Source organism: Cherax quadricarinatus, chromosome 38 (genome assembly GCF_038502225.1).
Source record: "Cherax quadricarinatus isolate ZL_2023a chromosome 38, ASM3850222v1, whole genome shotgun sequence".
NCBI lineage: Eukaryota > Metazoa > Arthropoda > Malacostraca > Decapoda > Parastacidae > Cherax > Cherax quadricarinatus.
In genome coordinates this window covers 23957010-23980491 of record NC_091329.1, presented here as the reverse complement: position 1 = coordinate 23980491, position 23482 = coordinate 23957010, and the positions used below count along the sequence as shown (strand labels likewise).

The window sequence follows — 23482 nt, the reverse complement described above, 5'->3', positions numbered from 1 at the left end:
GAGGGACTACAAATGTATTAATTCAAGGATTATTTGGAGTAAAGTAAAGATTGGATGTGAAAAGTGGGTTATAGTAAGCGTGTATGCACTTGGAGAAGAGAGAAGTGTAGAGGAGAGAGAGAGATTTTGGGAAATGTTGAGTGAATGCGTGGGGAGTTTTGAATCAAGTGTGAGAGTAATGGTGGTTGGGAATTTCAATGCTAAAGTGGGTAAAAATGTTGTGGAGGGAGTAGTAGGTAAATTTGGGGTGCCAGGGGTAAATGTAAATGGGGAGCCTTTAATTGAGCTATGTGTAGAAAGAGATTTGGTAATAAGTAATACATATTTTATGAAAAAGAGGATAAATAAATATACAAGGTATGATGTAGCACATAATGAAAGTAGTTTGTTAGATTATGTATTGGTGGATAAAAGGTTGATGGGTAGGCTCCAGGATGTACATGTTTATAGAGGGGCAACTGATATATCGGATCATTATTTAGTTATAGCTACAGTTAGAGTAAGAGGTAGATGGGAAAAGAGGAAGGTGGCAACAAAAAGTAAGAGGGAGGTGAAAGTGTATAAACTAAGGGAGGAGGAAGTTCGGGTGAGATATAAGCGACTATTGGCAGAAAGGTGGGCTAGTGCAAAGATGAGTAGTGGGGGGGTTGAAGAGGGTTGGAATAGTTTTAAAAATGTAGTATTAGAATGTGGGGCAGAAGTTTGTGGTTATAGGAGGGTGGGGGCAGGAGGAAAGAGGAGTGATTGGTGGAATGATAAAGTAAGGGGTGTGATAAAAGAGAAAAAGGTAGCTTATGAGAGGTTTTTACGAAGCAGAAGTGTTATAAGAAGAGCAGAGTATATGGAGAGTAAAAGAAAGGTGAAGAGAGTATTGAGAGAGTGCAAAAGGAGAGCAGATGATAGAGTGGGAGAGGCACTGTCAAGAAATTTTAATGAAAATAAGAAAATTTTTTGGAGTGAGTTAAACAAGTTAAGAAAGCGTAGGGAAAGTATGGATTTGTCAGTTAAAAACAGAGTAGGGGAGTTAGTAGATGGGGAGGAGGAGGTATTAGGTAGATGGCAAGAATATTTTGAGGAACTTTTAAATGTTGAGGAAGAAAGAGAGGCAGTAATTTCATGCACTGGCCAGGGAGGTATACCATCTTTTAGGAGTGAAGAAGAGCAGAATGTAAGTGTGGGGGAGGTACGTGAGGCATTACGTAGAATGAAAGGGGGTAAAGCAGCTGGAACTGATGGGATCATGACAGAAATGTTAAAAGCAGGGGGGGATATAGTGTTGGAGTGGTTGGTACTTTTGTTTAATAAATGTATGAAAGAGGGGAAGGTACCTTGGGATTGGCAGAGAGCATGTATAGTCCCTTTATATAAAGGGAAAGGGGACAAAAGAGATTGTAAAAATTATGGAGGAATAAGTTTACCGAGTATATCAGGAAAAGTGTATGGTAGGGTTATAATTGAAAGAATTAGAGATAAGACAGAATGTAGGATTGCAGATGAGCAAGGAGGTTTCAGAGTGGGTAGGGGATGTGTAGATCAAGTGTTTACATTGAAGCTTATGTGTGAACAGTATTTAGATAAAGGTAGGGAAGTTTTTATTGCATTCATGGATTTAGAAAAGGCATATGATAGTGGATAGGGGAGCAATGTGGCAGATGTTGCAAGTATATGGAATAGGTGGTAAGTTACTAAATGCTGTAAAGAGTTTTTATGAGGATAGTGAGGCTCAGGTTAGGGTGTGTAGAAGAGAGGGAGAATACTTCCCAGTAAAAGTAGGTCTTAGACAGGGATGTGTAATGTCACCATGGTTGTTTAATATATTTATAGATGGGGTTGTAAAAGAAGTAAATGCTAGGGTGTTCGGGAGAGGGGTGGGATTAAATTATGGGGAATCAAATTCAAAATGGGAATTGACAGTTACTTTTTGCTGATGATACTGTGCTTTTGGGAGATTCTAAAGAAAAATTGCAAAGGTTAGTGGATGAGTTTGGGAATGTGTGTAAAGGTAGAAAGTTGAAAGTGAACATAGAAAAGAGTAAGGTGATGAGGGTATCAAATGATTTAGATATAGAAAAATTGGATATCAAATTGGGGAGGAGGAATATGGAAGAAGTGAATGTTTTCAGATACTTGGGAGTTGACGTGTCGGCAGATGGATTTATGAAGGTTGAGGTTAATCATAGAATTGATGAGGGAAAAAAGGTGAGTGGTGAATTGAGGTATATGTGGAGTCAAAAAAACGTTATCTATGGAGGCAAAGAAGGGAATGTATGAAAGTATAGTAGTACCAACACACTTATATGGATGTGAGGCTTGGGTTGTAAATGCAACAGCGAGGAGACAGTTGGAGGCAGTGGAGATGTCCTGTCTAAGGGCAATGTGTGGTGTAAATATTCTGCAGAAAATTTGGAGTGTGGAAATTAGGAAAAGGTGTGGAGTTAATAAAAGCATTAGTCAGAGGGCAGAAGAAAGGTTGTTGAGGTGGTTTGGTCATTTAGAGAGAATGGATCAAAGTAGAATGACATGGAAAGCATATAAATCTATAGGGGAAGGAAGGAGGGGTAGGGGTCATCCTCGAAAGGGTTGGAGAGAGGGGTTAAAGGAGGTTTTGTGGGCGAGGGGCTTGGACTTCCAGCAAGTGTACGTGAGCATGTTAGATAGGAGTGAATGGAGACGAATGGTACTTGGGACCTGACGATCTGTTGGAGTGTGAGCAGGGTAATATTTAGTGAAGGGATTCAGGGAAACCGGTTATTTTCATATAGTCGGACTTGAGTCCTGGAAATGGGAAGTACAATGCCTGCACTTTAAAGGAGGGGTTTGGGATATTGGCAGTTTGGAGGGATATGTTGTGTATCTTTATATGTGTATGCTTCTAAACTGTTGTATTCTGAGCACCTCTGCAAAAACAGTGATAATGTGTGAAAGTGTTGAATGATGATGAAAGTATTTTCTTTTTGGGGATTTTCTTTCTTTTTTGGGTCACCCTGCCTCGGTGGGAGATGGCCGACTTGTTGAAAAAAAAAAAAATCTTTATATATGCTTCTAAACTGTTGTATCTGGGTGCATCTGCAAAAACAGTGATTATGTATGAGTGAGGTGAAAGTGTTGAGTGATGATGAAAGTATTTTCTTTTTGAGTCACCTTGCCTTGGTGGGAGACAGCTGACTTGTTAAAAAAAAAAAAAAAAAAAACTTTAGATACCTTCCATGGGGAAGTGGAACAGAATTTTTCCTCTGTTACCTATGTGCGTCATAAGAGGCGACAAAAATGCTAGGAGCAAGGGGCTAGTAACCCCTTTTCCTGTATAGATTACTAAATTTAAAAAAAGAAACTTGTTTTTCTTTTTGGGCCACCCTGGTAGGATACAGCCAGTTTGTTGAAAGAAGAAAACTTAGATACTGGCCTCTTGATGATTGTACTACTGGGGAAACAAGAAAAAAAATTATTGTGATTATTTGTTTAGGAATTGGAAGAGTTGGTGGCCAAGATGGAAAATGAGAAGGAGAGAGACATCATTATTGATCAGCGTTTCCACCGAACCATCATCGGCACTAAAGGTGACAAGATCAAGGAGATCAGAGACAGCTTCAATCAAGTTCAAATCTCCTTCCCTGACCCAGGTGAGAACTACATAATTGTCTTCTTCATATGATTTAAGCACCTTAGATTTCTAAATTTGAAATTTTGCACATTGTTAAATACATATATATTTAACCTTTTAACATGGTAAAGCAATCATATATTAAATGTTTTGTGATCCTCCCAAAATTTCTGGCATGGATTGGGATACTTCATGTTAGTCAGGGATCTATTCTTGCTTTCAAGTCTCATATGAAAACACATTTTGTTGCTAGAGAAACCATACCACAGGTAGGGTTAGAACCCACGATCAGAGAGTCTGGTATGGTTTTTTTGCAATAGTGTCTACCAAACCATTGGTAGAGCTTATGATCCTGATGATCATACCATTTGTGGTTTTAATTCCAGTGAGGATATTTTATTTTGAAATCTATTTTACCAAGTCCAAAGAAAATAGACATCTGACCAGAAGAAGTCAGGTTGTGCCGACAGTCAGGTCTAGGAATGGAGGAAGGGAGGGAGAAACTAATAGCAGGGAGATAGGTGTTCACATAATAGCAGGGAGATGGGTGTTCACGTAATAGCAGGGAGATGGGTGTTCACATAATAGCAGGGAGATGGGTGTTCACATAATAGCAGGGAGATGGGTGTTCACGTAATAGCAGGGAGATGGGTGTTCACGTAATAGCAGGGAGATGGGTGTTCACGTAATAGCAGGGAGATGGGTGTTCACGTAATAGCAGGGAGATGGGTGTTCACATAATAGCAGGGAGATGGGTGTTCACGTAATAGCAGGGAGATGGGTGTTCACATAATAGCAGGGAGATGGGTGTTCACATAATAGCAGGGAGATGGGTGTTCACATAATAGCAGGGAGATGGGTGCTCACGTAATAGCACGGAGATGGGTGTTCACGTAATAGCAGGGAGATACGTGTTCACATAATAGCAGGGAGATGGGTGTTCACGTAATAGCAGGGAGATGGGTGTTCACGTAATAGCAGGGAGATGGGTGTTCACATAATAGCAGGGAGATGGGTGTTCACATAATAGCAGGGAGATGGGTTTCATAATAGCAGGGAGATGGGTGTTCATGTAATAGCAGGGAGATGGGTGTTCACATAATAGCAGGGAGATGGGTGTTCATGTAATAGCAGGGAGATGGGTGTTCACATAATAGCAGGGAGATGGGTGCTCACGTAAAAGCAGGGAGATGGGTGTTCACGTAATAGCAGGGAGATACGTGTTCAAATAATAGCAGGGAGATGGGTGTTCACGTAATAGCAGGGAGATGGGTGTTCATGTAATAGCAGGGAGATGGGTGTTCACATAATAGTAGGGAGATGGGTGTTTACATAATAGCAGGGAGATGGGTGTTCATGTAATAGCAGGGAGATGGGTGTTCATGTAATAGCAGGGAGATGGGTGTTTACATAATAGCAGGGAGATGGGTGTTCATGTAATAGCAGGGAGATGGGTGTTCATGTAATAGCAGGGAGATGGGTGTTTACATAATAGCAGGGAGATGGGTGTTCACATAATAGCAGGGAGATGGGTGTTTACATAATAGCAGGGAGATGGATGTTCACATAATAGCAGGGAGATGGGTGTTCACATAATAGCAGGGAGATGGGTGTTTACATAATAGCAGGGAGATGGGTGTTTACATAATAGCAGGGAGATGGGTGTTCACATAATAGCAGGGAGATGGGTGTTCACATAATATCAGGGAGATGGGTGTTCACATAATAGCAGGGAGATGGGTGTTCACATAATAGCAGGGAGATGGGTGTTCACATAATAGCAGGGAGATGGGTGTTCACAGGTTCGTAAAGTGCACTTCCTACGTACACAATGATGGCTGGTTAATTGGTGCTGCAGTGAGGAGGGAGGGTAAAAGAGAGGTGGTTTGGTTGAATTTTAAATTTAATTTTTTTTTTTTTATCACTTGAATTTGCTTGGTGTATGGCCATTTGATGCTTATTTGGTATACTCATATTTTTTTATGTTAATAAGAAGTAAAGAAATGTTGAATTTTTTCAGAATTTTGTATGGGATTATGACTCTTAAGAATATTATTTTTTCTCGGTGTTCAACCAAGTTCATTTATTTTTCGTAGATGACCACTTGGTGCACTTACGGTTAGCTCATAATTTTTTGGTAAACATTAATCAGGTACTATGAAATTTGCCGAGTTGGTGAACAAACCCCAATGTTTTACATGTTGTAATAGGTAGGCTTTGTGAGTATCCTTTATACACTATCAGCCAGGAATGCATTTTGGCTCTTCATGAAAGATATTCCATTCTTTTCACCACTATTTATTACACTTGATTGAAAACTCGAGTTCATTCTATTTCTCCCTACCATTTCTTATTACAATTTCCTTTAGTTTTTTTTTCATTGTCGTCACTTGAGTGGTTATTTTCCTCTATCTCTGAAGTGGCTTTTAATCTCTTACTTCTAATAAATTTATAAATTATTTTCTCCTAGGTGAACAGTCTGACATTGTAAAGATCCGTGGCCCTAAGGATGATGTTGACCAATGTTACATGTTCCTGAAGAAAATGTTGAAAGAGCTTAATGAAACAAACTACCAGGTTAAGGTCTCTATCTTCCGTCAGTTCCACAAGTTCATCATTGGCAAAGGTGGTGCAAATATCAACAAGGTAAGCTGCTTTTGCAAAAGAAAATTTTTTTTTATGGAAATGCTGGTTGGGATAATTTGTCAGAATTCAGTCTGGAGGATATACTGTAAATAGTCTGAGCAGCATTTATGAAGTGAGTCAGAGAGTGGTTAGCCTGAAGTATTATGGTGGTGTGACCCACAGCACCTGAATTCTGAAGAATGGGTGTGGATGTTGCAGTTCACACGGTCATTAACCCTTAAACGGTCCAAACAGATCGATGTTCAAATTTGTAGTGCTACAAAAGTAGATCTACTGTTTTTTTACATTTATTATTATTTTATTATCACACCGGCCGATTCCCACCAAGGCAGGGTGGCCCGAAAAAGAAAAACTTTCACCATCATTCACTCCATCACTGTCTTGCCAGAAGGGTGCTTTACACTACAGTTTTTAAACTGCAACATTAACACCCCTCCTTCAGAGTGCAGGCACTGTACTTCCCATCTCCAGGACTCAAGTCCGGCCTGCCGGTTTCCCTGAATCCCTTCATAAATGTTACTTTGCTCACACTCCAACAGCACGTCAAGTATTAAAAACCATTTGTCTCCATTCACTCCTATCAAACACGCTCACGCATGCCTGCTGGAAGTCCAAGCCCCTCGCACACAAAACCTCCTTTACCCCCTCCCTCCAACCCTTCCTAGGCCGACCCCTACCCCGCCTTCCTTCCACTACAGACTGATACACTCTTGAAGTCATTCTGTTTCGCTCCATTCTCTCTACATGTCCGAACCACCTCAACAACCCTTCCTCAGCCCTCTGGACAACAGTTTTGGTAATCCCGCACCTCCTCCTAACTTCCAAACTACGAATTCTCTGCATTATATTCACACCACACATTGCCCTCAGACATGACATCTCCACTGCCTCCAGCCTTCTCCTCGCTGCAACATTCATCACCCACGCTTCACACCCATATAAGAGCGTTGGTAAAACTATACTCTCATACATTCCCCTCTTTGCCTCCAAGGACAAAGTTCTTTGTCTCCACAGACTCCTAAGTGCACCACTCACTCTTTTTCCCTCATCAATTCTATGATTCACCTCATCTTTCATAGACCCATCCGCTGACACGTCCACTCCCAAATATCTGAATACGTTCACCTCCTCCATACTCTCTCCCTCCAATCTGATATTCAATCTTTCATCACCTAATCTTTTTGTTATCCTCATAACCTTACTCTTTCCTGTATTCACCTTTAATTTTCTTCTTTTGCACACCCTACCAAATTCATCCACCAATCTCTGCAACTTCTCTTCAGAATCTCCCAAGAGCACAGTGTCATCAGCAAAGAGCAGCTGTGACAACTCCCACTTTGTGTGTGATTCTTTATCTTTTAACTCCACGCCTCTTGCCAAGACCCTCGCATTTACTTCTCTTACAACCCCATCTATAAATATATTAAACAACCACGGTGACATCACACATCCTTGTCTAAGGCCTACTTTTACTGGGAAAAAATTTCCCTCTTTCCTACATACTCTAACTTGAGCCTCACTATCCTCATAAAAACTCTTCACTGCTTTCAGTAACCTACCTCCTACACCATACACTTGCAACATCTGCCACATTGCCCCCCTATCCACCCTGTCATACGCCTTTTCCAAATCCATAAATGCCACAAAGACCTCTTTAGCCTTATCTAAATACTGTTCACTTATATGTTTCACTGTAAACACCTGGTCCACACACCCCCTACCTTTCCTAAAGCCTCCTTGTTCATCTGCTATCCTATTCTCCGTCTTACTCTTAATTCTTTCAATTATAACTCTACCATACACTTTACCAGGTACACTCAACAGACTTATCCCCCTATAATTTTTGCACTCTCTTTTATCCCCTTTGCCTTTATACAAAGGAACTATGCATGCTCTCTGCCAATCCCTAGGTACCTTACCCTCTTCCATACATTTATTAAATAATTGCACCAACCACTCCAAAACTATATCCCCACCTGCTTTTAACATTTCTATCTTTATCCCATCAATCCCGGCTGCCTTACCCCCTTTCATTTTACCTACTGCCTCACGAACTTCCCCCACACTCACAACTGGCTCTTCCTCACTCCTACAAGATGTTATTCCTCCTTGCCCTATACACGAAATCACAGCTTCCCTATCTTCATCAACATTTAACAATTCCTCAAAATATTCCTTCCATCTTCCCAATACCTCTAACTCTCCATTTAATAACTCTCCTCTCCTATTTTTAACTGACAAATCCATTTGTTCTCTAGGCTTTCTTAACTTGTTAATCTCACTCCAAAACTTTTTCTTATTTTCAACAAAATTTGTTGATAACATCTCACCCACTCTCTCATTTGCTCTCTTTTTACATTGCTTCACCACTCTCTTAACTTCTCTCTTTTTCTCCATATACTCTTCCCTCCTTGCATCACTTCTACTTTGTAAAAACTTCTCATATGCTAACTTTTTCTCCCTTACTACTCTCTTTACATCATCATTCCACCAATCGCTCCTCTTCCCTCCTGCACCCACTTTCCTGTAACCACAAACTTCTGCTGAACACTCTAACACTACATTTTTAAACCTACCCCATACCTCTTCGACCCCATTGCCTATGCTCTCATTAGCCCATCTATCCTCCAATAGCTGTTTATATCTTACCCTAACTGCCTCCTCTTTTAGTTTATAAACCTTCACCTCTCTCTTCCCTGATGCTTCTATTCTCCTTGTATCCCATCTACCTTTTACTCTCAGTGTAGCTACAACTAGAAAGTGATCTGATATATCTGTGGCCCCTCTATAAACATGTACATCCTGAAGTCTACTCAACAGTCTTTTATCTACCAATACATAATCCAACAAACTACTGTCATTTCGCCCTACATCATATCGTGTATACTTATTTATCCTCTTTTTCTTAAAATATGTATTACCTATAACTAAACCCCTTTCTATACAAAGTTCAATCAAAGGGCTCCCATTATCATTTACACCTGGCACCCCAAACTTACCTACCACACCCTCTCTAAAAGTTTCTCCTACTTTAGCATTCAAGTCCCCTACCACAATTACTCTCTCACTTGGTTCAAAGGCTCCTATACATTCACTTAACATCTCCCAAAATCTCTCTCTCTCCTCTGCATTCCTCTCTTCTCCAGGTGCATACACGCTTATTATGACCCACTTCTCGCATCCAACCTTTACTTTAATCCACATAATTCTTGAATTTACACATTCATATTCTCTTTTCTCCTTCCATAACTGATCATTTAACATTACTGCTACCCCTTCCTTTGCTCTAACTCTCTCAGATACTCCAGATTTAATCCCATTTATTTCCCCCCACTGAAACTCTCCTACCCCCTTCAGCTTTGTTTCGCTTAGGGCCAGGACATCCAACTTCTTTTCATTCATAACATCAGCAATCATCTGTTTCTTGTCATCCGCACTACATCCACGCACATTTAAGCAACCCAGTTTTATAAAGTTTTTCTTCTTCTCTTTTTTTTACATATTTTTTTTTACATATTTTCAAATATAACAAAGAAAAATGTAGATGAAAGTTTTTTTACACGTTTTCAAATGTAAAACGAAAAAGATGATCTACATTTTTTACATACTTTCAGATGTTGAAAAAACGTATATATACGTTTGGACCATTTAAGGGTTAAAATGTCATGTCCATACACTTACGGAAATACAGCTAGAGGATGATTGATCATGAATGTTCCTTCTTTGGGTTACTCTAGAATTCAGTAATGCAACCGAGTCGATCCCTCTGGCTAATTTAAGTGTAAATTATTTATTCCTGCTTGATGCCCAATACCAAATTCTTAGTTTTCAATCTGAAGCACATGAAGTGACTGGGTAGAGACTGCCTTAGAGGAAAAAGATAGACATGATAAACTTTTTCTGTTGTTAACCCTTTCACTGTCGGTGCCATAATATTATGGCTTGCAAGCCAACGTCGGTCCCATAATATTACGCCAAAATTCTAGCGGCTTCAAATCTTGCAGAAGATAACTGGTAGACCTACATGTGAGAGAATGGGTCTGATTGGTCAGTGTGTGTGTGCAGTATAAAAAAATCCTGCAGCACATAGTACATAGTGAGAAAAAAGAAACTCCGACCGTGTTTTTGGTTTAAAACACCGACCTTGCGGTGTATTTTCATATGGTATTTATGGTTGTATTCTAGTTTTCTTGGTCTCATTTGATAGAATGGAAGATATATTACAGAAATAGAGATGATTTTGAATGGTTTATGGACTAAAAGTGTCTTGAAATTGAGCTCAAAGTAGCAGAAATGTTCGATTTTTGCCGATGTTCAAGAGTAAACAGATCACATTACGCATCCAGTTCACATCAACTGGTGGGTCTGATATGCTTTCACAAATGCTCTGATATTATTTATACATTTTTACAATAATGCAGTTGTCTGTATAACAGTAAATCTTCTATTTTTTGTGTGAATAAAAATTCAAAATGGAAAGCAAGCATAATATAAGAGGGTCCTGGAGACGTGACTAATGAACAGAGAAAATGACTCACGAAATCGTAATGACAGAGAAAATGTTATTTTAGTTCTAGGCATGTTCATATTGTTAATTCTGGACCCTATTTTGAAATTGGCCTTACTTGAATTTTGTATAAAATTGGCGAAATTACCAATTTCTGATCACATTATTGGGTAGTTGAAATAGATAAATGGGTGGTTTCTTGTACTCAGAGCAAATGGGGTTCTGTCAAATGAGGCCAAGAAACTGTGAATACAACTGGAAAAACCATACAAAAATACACTGCAAAGTTAGTGTTTTAATCCAAAAACACAGTCGTAGTTTTATTCTCATTATGCACTGCGTGCTGCAGGATTTGTTTTATATGATGCACACTTACCACATAGATGCATTCTCTCATCTAGGCCCAAATTTACCACTCGCAGCTTATCTGAGTGAGCCAAGCTTATGACGTAGAACTACAGCATGGACCCTCGAAGGGTTAAAACACATAGGTTGAGATGGCATGCACAATTTTCCATACAAAGAGTAAATATATGTAATTTAGTTTCAAAGATTGAAGATAATCATCCTAGTCCCTATTAACTGCACATACTGCTTATTACCTGTATAAAGCATTGTTTTTAAGTTAAATTTGTTGAGAATAATTGTTTCTGATGAGGGAAACAGGTTAGCCAGATTTGAATCTTGGATGTTTAGAGTGACATCTGAACTGTCGTATCTGGGTGCCTCGGCAAAGACAGTGAGTGTGTGTGAGTGAGTGATGGTGAAAGTGTTTCCTATTTTGGTTCACCCTGCCTCGGTCTCTGACGGCCGACATGTTAAAAAAAAAAGTGGTTTCTGTATAAATTATTGTTATTGCAGTATCTGTATGTTGTATATTTGAAGAATGATTAACAGTTAGAAGACATGGTCATCATATAAAGCTTGAGATTCTTCAACAGATCAGAGAAGAAACCGGAACTCGCATTGAACTGCCATCAGAAGGTCAAAACAGTGATGAGATCATCATCACGGGCAAAAAAGAGAATTGTGAAAAGGCTCGTGAACGTATTCAGAAAATTCAGGAAGAGTTGGTAAGTTCTTGACGTAATTTTTCATCGTTGCAGTGTCTGTCACTATACAAAAAAATATTTCTGGTGTAATAAATTTATAGCACAATGTCCTTTATCCCCCTCTCCTCTTCCCAACAAACATATCACTACGTTATTTTCCTCAGTATTGGTTCAGACTTTTTTTTTTTTTATGTGCAATAATATATTGCCAGTTAGATTACCAGTTAGATTACCAGTTAGATTACCAGTTAGATTACCAGTTAGATTACCAGTTAGATTACCAGTTAGATTACCAGTTAGATTACCAGTTAGATTACCAGTTAGATTACCAGTTAGATTACCAGTTAGATTACCAGTTAGATTACCAGTTAGATTACCAGTTAGATTACCAGTTAGATTACCAGTTAGATTACCAGTTAGATTACCAGTTAGATTACCAGTTATTACCAGTTAGATTACCAGTTAGATTACCAGTTAGATTACCAGTTATTACCAGTTAGATTACCAGTTAGATTACCAGTTAGATTACCAGTTAGATTACCAGTTAGATTACCAGTTAGATTACCAGTTAGATTACCAGTTAGATTACCAGTTAGATTACCAGTTAGATTACCAGTTAGATTACCAGTTAGATTACCAATTAGATTACCAATTAGATTACTGTGCAGGAAACTCTGGTACTGTTTCTTATTTTGTTACTATGTTTTAAGTAGTTGAAAATGATGGACAGAAATGTGCAAGACACATTACTTACTTTTACATTACTTTTTTTATGTTAATATACATACATTATTAATATTTTGAAAATATTATTATTATTAACACATCAGCAGTCTCCCTCCAAGACAGGGTGGCCCGAAAAAAAATCTTTCATCATCATTCACTCCATCACTGTCTTGCCAGAGGCGTGCTCACACTACAGTTATAAAACTGCAACATTAACACCCCTCCTTCAGAGTGCGGCGCTGTATTTAAATTACACAGTAGTAGTTTGAGTCAAAAGTAATTTAATCATTCTTCATTCAGATGTTGGAAGATGTTTAGAAATGTTTAATTAACAAAGCTTTTTCTTCCAGGCAAGTATTGTTGAGGTAGACATCATCATCCCAGCCAAGTTCCACAATTCAATGATTGGTGCAGGAGGCAAGTTGATTCAGAGTGTGAGCGAAGAGTGTGGAGGTGTATCCATAAAGTTCCCACCACCAGAGAAAACCTCAGACAAGGTAATTTTCAGCCAAAAAAATTCTGTGCAAATGTTTTTAGTGCACTCAGGACCCCTGAATTAAAAGTTATGACAGTGTTGGGAATTAAAAAATAAAAAAAGAAGTCTTCTGAAATAGTAGAGAATCTCTTTCTGAAGGTAATGACACCAAAAATATAAATTTTCATGGAAAGCTTATGGAATTATGCAGGAGCAAAGTTGGCAGTCTGGGTGCAGTTTACACATTGGCAATTTCACCCACTTTGAGTCATATTTTAAATAATTTCCATTGCTCAATTTGACCACATTCTTAGCTGTTTCACTAGGGGACTTGAGCTAGAGTTCGTCACGGCCACGCTAGCTGGAGATTCATCTGTAAAAACTTGCATTTGTGGTCACAGTGGTGCCTATGCTAACTTTCCTATGGTGTAGAAATATACCTAGTTGGACGAATCTTATTGTGGCTAGCTGGTCCAGTGGCTAATGCGACGGTCTGGAGTTTTGAGACTCTCTGACCGCGGGTTCAAATCCCTCCCGTAGTATGGTTTGTTTGCAATCGTGTCATTATGATTTCATGAGTCCTGTTTCACTAGTGCCTTCCATTCAATTGAGCACAAGAAACTGCCCATTCAACTATCAGAACTACCTTATAAAGTGAACATAATTTGGTAATTTGGCCAATTTCTTGCAAAAAATATACCCCTTGGGAAAATTGTCAAAAAACTGAATATTTAAGCTATTTGGATCTTGATATCAAGCTACTTTTGATCATGAAACCAACCATAATCATCTCTATCTCAGTGTTGTCTTACCTTCTATCAAACGATACCAAGAAACAGCCAGTAAAACCATAAAAACCATCCTTAGATAACCTCAAATTTGCTATTTTAAACCAAACATAGTCAGCAGTTGCTTTTCCCATCATGCACTGCATGAGATAGGATTTTTTTTGTACTGTGCCCACTTGCTACAAACACTTATGTCTATGCCAAAAATTACCACTCACAGCTTATCTGAGGGAATTGATCTCAAAATGTAGATCTGTGAGTGATGCTGGGGTCAGTAATGTAAATGCATGTAAGAGACAGTGGAAGAGTTTAATGAAACTTCCTTAAATAAAAAAATCATTGTCATATAATAATTGTTTACATTTTTTGCTCTGTTTATCTTCCTTTGTCATTTCTTTAAAAATGATCACATTTTCAGGTCACAATTAGAGGTCCAAAGGAGGATGTTCATAAAGCTAAACAAATGCTAGTAGACCTCAGCAATGAAAAACAATTGGCCAGCTACACTGCTGAGGTGAGAGTACAATCTTTGGTTACAGATACTTTTTTTTTTTTTTTTTAACAAGTTAGCCGTCTCCCACCGAAACAGGGTGACCCAAAAAGAAAGAAAATCCCCAAAAAGAAAATGCTTTCATCATCATTCAACACTTTCACCTCACTCACACATAATCACTTTTTGCAGAGGTGCTCAGAATACAACAGTTTAGAAGCATATACGTACAAAGATACACAAAATATCCTTCCAAACTACCAATATCCCAAAACCCTCCTTTAAAGTGCAGGCATTGTACTTCCCATTTCCAGTACTCAAGTCCGGCTATATAAAAATAACCGGTTTCCCCTGAATCCGTTCACTAAATATTACCCTGCTCACTCTCCAACAGCTCGTCAGGTCCCAAATACCATTCATCTCCATTCACTCCTATCTAACATGCTTGCACATGCTTGCTGGAAGTCCAAGCCCTTCGCCCACAAAACCTCCTTTACCCCCTCCCTCCAACATTTTTGAGGACGACCCCTACCCCGCCTTCCTTTCCCTACAGATTTATACGCTCTTGATGTCAGTTTACTTTGATCCATTCTCTCTAAATGACCAAACCACCTCAACAACCCCTCTTCAGCCCTCTGACTAATACTTTTTTTTAACTCCACACCTTCTAATTTCCACACTGAATTTTCTGCATAATATTTACACCACACATTGCCCTTAGGACATCTCCACTGCCTCCAACCACCTCCTTGCTGCAGCATTTACAACCCAAGCTTCACACCCATATAAGAGTGTTGGTACTACTATACTTTCATACATTCCCTTCTTTGCCTCCATAGATAAAGTTTTTTGTCTCCACAAATATCTCAACGCACCACTCGCCTTTTTTCCTTCATCAATTCTACGATTAACCTCCTTCGTAAATCCATCCGCCGACACGTCAACTCCCAAGTATCTGAAAACATTCACTTCTTCCATACTCCTCCTCCCCAATTTGATATCCAATTTTTTTTTTATCTAAATCATTTGATACCCTCATCACCTTACTCTTTTCTGTGTTCACTTTCAACTTTCTACCTTTACACACACTCCCAAACTCATCCACTAACCTTTGCAACTTTTCTTTAGAATCTCCCATAAGTACAGGATCATGAGCAAAAAGTAACTGTCTATTCCCATTTTGTATTTGACTCCCATAATTTGATCCCACCCCTCTCCCGAACACCCTAGCATTTACTTCTTTTACAACCCCATCTATAAATATATTAAATAACCATGGTGACATTACACATCCAACTTTATTTTTAAAGCATGAATTGCATAGGTTTTGTACCTCTGGTGTTTCAGATGCGACATAGGCATGAGAACCTTTACCCTATATGCTCAAGTATAGTATAATTTTGTGTATTAGTTGATCTCCAAACTTTTTTCCTAAAAATGCTTAATTGTTCACCTTTCTTTGTAAATACAGTAGAACCCCTGTATCCACAGATTCTCTTATGTGGTTTCAGGTATCCACAGTTTACCATGGCCTGAAAATAACCCTTAATTTTGCTTAATGGCTACAAAGTGCATGAGTAGTGATGCTGGCAGTTCTTCAAAACCTAAGAGAAGTTGTGAAATGCTTTCTATCAGTGAAAAAATGCTAATTCTAGACTTATTTTGCATAATTTATCAATTAAGCTTTATCATAGGTATGTATGTAAATGAAAAATGACTTGTGTATAGGGTTCACTACTATATGCAGTTTCAGGTATCCACGGTAGGTATTGGAACATACAGTGGAACCTCTAGTCACAACCACGACTCGTTCCAAAATTCTGGTCATGACCCGAACCTAATTTTCCCATTCGATTGTATGCAAACACGATTAATCTGTTCCAGACCCCTACAAACTGTATGTAAATATTGGTTTTTTAAGATTTTTAAACACAAAAATAGTTAATTATACCATAGAATGCACAGTGTAATAGTAAACTAAATGTGAAAACCTTGAACAGAGAAAACTAACATTGCACAAGTCCGTTCTAGACCCCCTACGAACCGTTTGCTGTAAAAAAGGCTTTTTTTTTTTTTTTTTTTTTTTTATGAAGAGTTTTAAGCAGTTTGAAAAATCCTTAAATATACAAAGTAATGCATAGTTTAACAGAGAAAAAACCTTAAATAACAGAGAAAAAACATACCATGAACAACCAGGAAAACTAATGTTGTGTGAGTCAACTTTAGGTGTGAAGAAAGTGAGGAGGAAGATAAGTGGGGAGGAGGCTACTGTTTTGAGGGAGAGTCTACCTCCGCGATGGAGGGACGTTCTCCTTCAGGTGTTTTCTCTCATTTAGCTGGTGGACCAAACTTCACCATCAACTGATCTAATGTGAAATCCTGGCACTCATTCCATTTTTCTATGACAGCTTTTATCACATCACTTTTAAATCTCCTCCCTTTCTTCTTCCTCCGGTGACAGCTCCTCATTGAGCACCTTGTGCTGCTTATTCTGGAGTTCAGCGAGGTCATTAATTGTCAATTCATCCTCGTGATCCTCGACCAGTTCCTCGATGTCATCACTGTTGACTACAAGACCCATGCTCTTGCCCATAGACACAATCTCCTCCACAACAGAGGTCTCAAATCCTTTGAGATCTTGTTCAGGAACTCATTCAGGCCAAAGTTTCTTCCGTGCTGAATTCAAGGTCTGGTATGTGAAGCCTCCCTAGGCTTGGTTAATGAGACTGATGCAGTGCACAATGTTGAAATGGTCCTTCCAGAACTCCTTCAGCATGTCTGACTGAAACCGACTACAAGGCAAGGTGTACACAGGAAGTGGGGAAAATTGGCATGTGTGCAAAAATGGCGCAGACTGTGAAAATTGGCGTGGCTGTTTTTGTTTAGCACCCAATTATGTGTTCGTGACCAGATGCAAAAAATTTGGCAAATTTTTTGGTCGTGAACTGATTTGTTCGTGTTCGGAAGTGTTCATGACCAGAGGTTCCACTGTATCCCCTGCAGATACAGGGGAACTACTGTATACCCTAGCTTTCAAGAAGCATTTGAAGTATCTGAAAATTTTAACTCCAACACTGGATATTAACCTGCAATATTGTACATTAAAAGTTTAGAATACGTACTATGAATGCCAGTGCATACAGTGTCCCTTCATAAAGTTTTGCTTTTATTTTTTTATCAAAGTTTAGTGTCAGTTTACTACTCATACATGGAATATATTAAAATCTAGTGAAACCCAAACTCTAATGTTGCTGGTGTTGTATTGGTCACTGGATGGAGATGAAGCCAGTGTGTGGCAGGCATACAGCTTTCTCAAATTTCAACCCCTTAAAACTTTGTATGAAATGGATAACCATCTACTTGTTTATTTAAAAATTTGATCTTAAAACCTTAAACTTTTGTAGATTATAGTATATAATGTAAAGTAACATCTTTGGTATAAAGTATGAGCATTATAATTGAAAATTAATTGTTGGATAGAGATAAAAAGCATTAGTACTAGTTTGTTAAACTCGTTACAATTGCTACTTAAATAATGATTGCAATATAACAGATAAAAGAAACTTTAGTTTCACAAATAAGGTTAGTGCAAAATATAATAATAATGTTAGACAGCACTGATTACATTGAGGCATAATTTATTCACAGCCAAATCAGTACATGCATTCTCTATAAATACCCAAGATTTAAAGATTATGGAATACATTTATGATGACAGTAAGCATGACATATAATTGCTAATTACTTTTTCAATGAATTAAGAATATAGTTTGGATTAAGCGGGACATCTACAGTGGTACCCCGAGTTTCCGCCATAATTCATTTCAGAAGGTTGTTCAAGTACCGTTACCGAACGAATTTGTTCCCATAAGAAATAACGTAGGTTAGATTAGTCTGTTTCAGACCCCCAAAAATACACTTACATAATTGTTCGAGTTGGGATCTGTGCAAAACTCGGGGTGCCACTGTATTTTTTTTTTTTTTTAACCGCCCTGGCCATCTCCCACTGAGGTAGGGTGACCCCAAAAGACACTTTCACCATCATTCACTCTATTACTGTCATGCCAGAGGCACATAGATACTTAAGTTCAGATGTTTCTCTAAACTGTTTCTCTAAACTCCTTCAGAGTGCATTCACTGTATTTCCCACCTCCAGAACTAACTTTAGTCCAGCTAACTGGTTTCCCTAACTGTCTCAGCAAGCACTCCTTGGTCCTCTGAATTATAATTCTTCTAAATGTTGGTATCACTGTATTCTAATATATTCCCATTTTTGCTTTCATTGATAATTTTTTTCTTTCCACAGATGCTTCAACATGCCACCACGTATTTGTCCCTTGTCTATCCTGTAGATCATTTCATCCTCCATAGACCTATCTGCTCACATACCTACTCCCAAATATCTGATTGCATTAATTTCAGCCATATTTACTTTCTCCAATTTGATATTCAATCTGGCATTCCCTAGACTTTTTGTTACTTTCATCACCTTGCTTTTTTCTATGTTCACTTTGTTTCCTTCTTTTACATTTTTTTTTTTTCAACAAGTCGGCCGTCTCCCACTGAGGCAGGGCGACCCAAAAAAGAAAGAAAAATCCCCAAAAAGAAAATACTTTCATCATCATTCAACACTTGCACCACACTCACACATTATCACTGTTTTTGCAGAGGTGCTCAGAATACAACAGTTTAGAAGCATATACGTATAAAGATACACAACATATCCCTCCAAACTGCCAATATCCCAAACCCCTCCTTTAAAGTGCAGGCATTGTACTTCCCATTTCCAGGACTCAAGTCCGACTATATGAAAATAACCGGTTTCCCTGAATCCCTTCACTAAATATTACCCTGCTCACACTCCAACAGATCGTCAGGTCCCAAGTACCATTCGTCTCCATTCACTCCTATCTAACACGCTCATGCACGCTTGCTGGAAGTCCAAGCCCCTCACCCACAAAACCTCCTTTACCCCCTCTCCAACCCTTTCGAGGACGACCCCTACCCCGCTTTCCTTCCCCTATAGATTTATATGCTTTCCATGTCATTCTACTTTGATCCATTCTCTCTAAATGACCAAACCACCTCAACAACCCCTCTTCTGCCCTCTGACTAATACTTTTATTAACTCCACACCTTTTCCTAATTTCCACACTCCAAATTTTCTGCATAATATTTACACCACATATTGCCCTTAGACAGGACATCTCCACTGCCTCCAACCGTCTCCTCGCTGTTGCATTTACCACCCAAGCTTCACATCCATATAAGAGTGTTGGTACTACTATACTTTCATACATTCCCTTCTTTGCCTCCATAGATAACGTTTTTTGACTCCACATATACTTCAACGCACCACTCACCTTTTTTCCCTCATCAATTCTATGATTAACCTCATCCTTCATAAATCCATCCGCCGACACGTCAACTCCCAAGTATCTGAAAACATTCACTTCTTCCATACTCCTCCTCCCCAATTTGATATCCAATTTTTCTTTATCTAAATCATTTGATACCCTCATCACCTTACTCTTTTCTATGTTCACTTTCAACTTTCTACCTTTACACACATTCCCAAACTCATCCACTAACCTTTGCAATTTTTCTTTAGAATCTCCCATAAGCACAGTATCATCAGCAAAAAGTAACTGTGTCAATTCCCATTTTGAATTTGATTCCCCATAATTTGATCCCACCCCTCTCCTGAACACCCTAGCATTTACTTCTTTTACAACCCCATCTATAAATATATTAAACAACCATGGTGACATTACACATCCCTGTCTAAGACGTACTTTTACTGGGAAGTAGCCTCCCTCTCTTCTACACACCCTAACCTGAACCTCACTATCCTCATAAAAACTCTTTACAGCATTTAGTAACTTACCATCTATTCCATATACTTGCAACATCTGCCACATTGCTCCTCTATCCACTCTATCATACGCATATTTACACAAATTACAGTTAGACATGATATCTCCACTACCCCCAGCCTCCTCCTCGTTGCAGCATTTACAACCCATGCTTCACACCCATATAAGAATGTCGTTACCACTATACTCTCGTACATTTCCTTCTTTGCCTTCATGGATGACATTCTTTGTCTCCACAGATACCTCAATGAACCACCCACCTTTTTTCATTCATCAGTTCTATAGTTTACCTCATTCTTCATAAACCCATCTGCTGGCAAATCTACTCCCAAATATCTGAACACATTCAGGTAGTAGGTTGGTAGACAGCAACCACCCAGGGAGGTACTACCGTCCTGCCAAGTGAGTGTAAAATGAAAGCCTGTAATTGTTTTACATGATGGTAGGATTGCTGGTGTCCTTTTTTCTGTCTCATAAACATGCAAGGGTTCAGGTATGTCTTGCTACTTCTACTCACACTTAGGTCACACTACACATACATGTACAAGCATATATATACACACCCCTCTGGGTTTTCTTCTATTTTCTTTCTAGTTCTTGTTCTTGTTTATTTCCTCTTTATCTCCATGGGGAAGTGGAATAGAATTCTTCCTCTGTAAGCCATGTGTGTTGTAAGAGGCAACAAAAATGCCGGGAGCAAGGGGCTAGTAACCCTTTCTCCTGTATATATTACTAAATGTAAAAGGAGAAACTTTCGTTTTTCCTTTTGGGCCACCCCGCCTCGGTGGGATACGGCCAGTGTGTTGAAAGAAAGAAAGATTCACTTCTTCCATACTCCCTCCCTCGTTAGATGGAGGGGATATTTTTACAAGCTGTTGAATGTTGTTGAAGAAAGACAGGCAGTAATTTAATGCATTAGGCAAGGAGGAGTGAAGAATTCGGAAGATGCAACATGTGGGTATCTTAATTTAAGGATGTCTCACCAACCAGTGACTTTTCAATTCTATACAGAGATGATATACAAAAACTAGAAAATTAGATAATCTGTCCCTTAGCCTTGCAGAATTATACGTAGAAGACAGCTGAAGATAAGGTAATCAGTCCCTCAGCCTAGAAGTCAATGTTCATTACCTTAGGCTCTACTGCACATTTATAATTAATCATCTTGCCCATATTGTATATCAGTATTTTAATATCTTACAGACATAAGGAAGAGCATTAGGCAATGTGTAGAATGAAAGGTGGTAAAAAAAAACCATACCTCTGGTGGGAATAGAACCCTCGATCAGAGAGTCTCAAAACTTCAGACCGTCACTTTAGCCACTGAACCACCTAGCCACAATAAGAGTAATCCAACTAGGTATATTTCTACACCTTCCTATGGTATTCAGAGGCATGCCTCCTTCCCTCTCGTCTGCGACTGCTTGACAGAGTAGAGAACAGAGCAAGACGTCTCGTCTCTCGCCTGGACCAATCCTGGATAGATCTGTCATTTCAGCAGAGCCTTCAACACAGGAGGGATGTGGGTGGCCTTACTGTTATGTACAAGGCCAATATTGTCAAAAGTACCACACTTGGATCCACTTCGAGGACTGTGTGAAACAAGCTTTTATGCCACAAGATGGGCAGAAAGCAGCAACTTCACTCTGGCTGTACCCTTCTCCAGAACATCACTCCATCTGAGATCATATATACCCAGGATGACTTGAGTATGGCACACATTCGTACAGCATAATGATGTTAATGAGATAGTTGATCAAATGAAAATTCTGGCCCACAGATGGCTCCGACTTCATCCTGTTCCCTACTTGTATGTCTCATAACAATAAAAATACAGTGGACCCCCGCTTAACGATCACCTCCAAATACGACCAATTATGTAAGTGTATTTATGTAAGTGCGTTTGTACGTGTATGTTTGGGGGTCTGAAATGGACTAATCTACTTCACAATATTCCTTATGGGAAAAAATTCGGTCAGTACTGGCACCTGAACATACTACTGGAATGAAAAAAGTTCGTTAACCGGGGGTCCACTGTACTTTCAAATGAGCTGATGTAGGTAACAGCTCTTAGCTTGCCAATAGAGTAAGGAATCCTTAACCTGCAAATAGCTTGTCAATAAAGCTAGGGATCCTTAACCTTGTCAAACCCTATGTTTAAAAAAAAAAAAAAAAAAAAAAAGTTGAGTTGCCCCTCCAAACAGCAAATCTCTCTTAACCTTCTTTCAGAGTGCAGGCACTGTGCTTCCCACTGGTTAACTGGTTTTCCTTAATCCCTTCACTTCTTAAGTGTTGTTGGTTTGAGCCTCAAAGAGTTTTTAACAAAAAAAAAAAAAATCTTTCTAATTATCTTAAATTTGTTTGTTTCAATCTAATGTGTGACCACATCATGCCAGGTGCGGGCCAAGCAGCAACATCATCGTTTCCTGATTGGCCGAAGTGGAGCTAACATCCGCAAGATTCGTGATGCCACTGGAGCCCGCATCATTTTCCCAACAGACAAAGATGAAGACAAGGAATTAATTACCATAATTGGTAAAAAGGTAATTAGCAAGTTTGATCAAATAAAGAAAAACTGTATACAATCTTAATGATAATGCTGATAATATTTCCAAGTTAACCTCTTCAAGGGGGGCTCCTTGGCGTGGTGAAGAGGCTCTTGGTCTGAGGAATTAGACCTGTTGGTCTCCTTCCTCAGACCAAACCTAATTACCCCCCAATCCCCCCTTCCCTATCCCATCCTCCCTTTTTCCTTTCCTCCTCCTCCTCCCCACCCCTCCCTTTTGCCCTTCCTCTTTTTGGCCTTTGGGATTTTTCCCACAGGCAAGCTAGTTCCTGGGTAGGGGAAAGGGTACCAGGGTCCATCCCATTCCGTTGAGGTTCTTGGTGGTGGTGTAGTTTGCCGTGGAATCTGGATCGCCTGGGGATGCCCCAATCCCTCTCTGGTCTCTCGAGGGGTGGCTTTGGGTGTCTTTCAGGTTACGGGTGTATCTCTGGAGGTTACCTTTTGGATTCCGGGGGTGGTGGCCAAAGGAGATATGCTTTGTGGCGGACATCCGGCCGCCCTCTCTTTTGTCTGCCGAGGTAGCTCGGCAGATGTGAGGTTGCTATCCTGGATTGCTGGTTTACTGGCATAAAGGGTAGGGTATGGCACGGGTTCCATTCCGCATCTGCGCTACTTGTGGTGCTGAGGTCCTCTTGGGCGCGGAGGGAGATTTCTGGCCCTTTCATTCCTCCTAGGAACTACCCTTTCCTGCCCCCCCCCCCCCTTTTTTTTATTCTTTTTTTTTTTCTTTTTTTTTTTTCTTAAAAACAAAAAGA

General features: G+C 39.4%; 1 protein-coding gene across 2 annotated transcripts in view; it reads left to right on the top strand.

Annotated features, from left to right (window-relative positions):
• Window positions 1–23482, top strand: part of Dp1 (satellite-binding protein 1 Dp1) — a gene marked incomplete at its 3' end in the record, with an annotated part of 137151 nt that overhangs the window by 89286 nt on the left and 24383 nt on the right. For both annotated transcript variants that reach the window (XM_070092183.1, XM_070092182.1), the window contains 6 exon segments: window positions 3464–3620; window positions 6072–6247; window positions 11696–11827; window positions 12883–13029; window positions 14214–14309; window positions 22558–22704. In XM_070092183.1, the coding sequence (XP_069948284.1) occupies window positions 3464–3620; window positions 6072–6247; window positions 11696–11827; window positions 12883–13029; window positions 14214–14309; window positions 22558–22704 (855 nt within the window).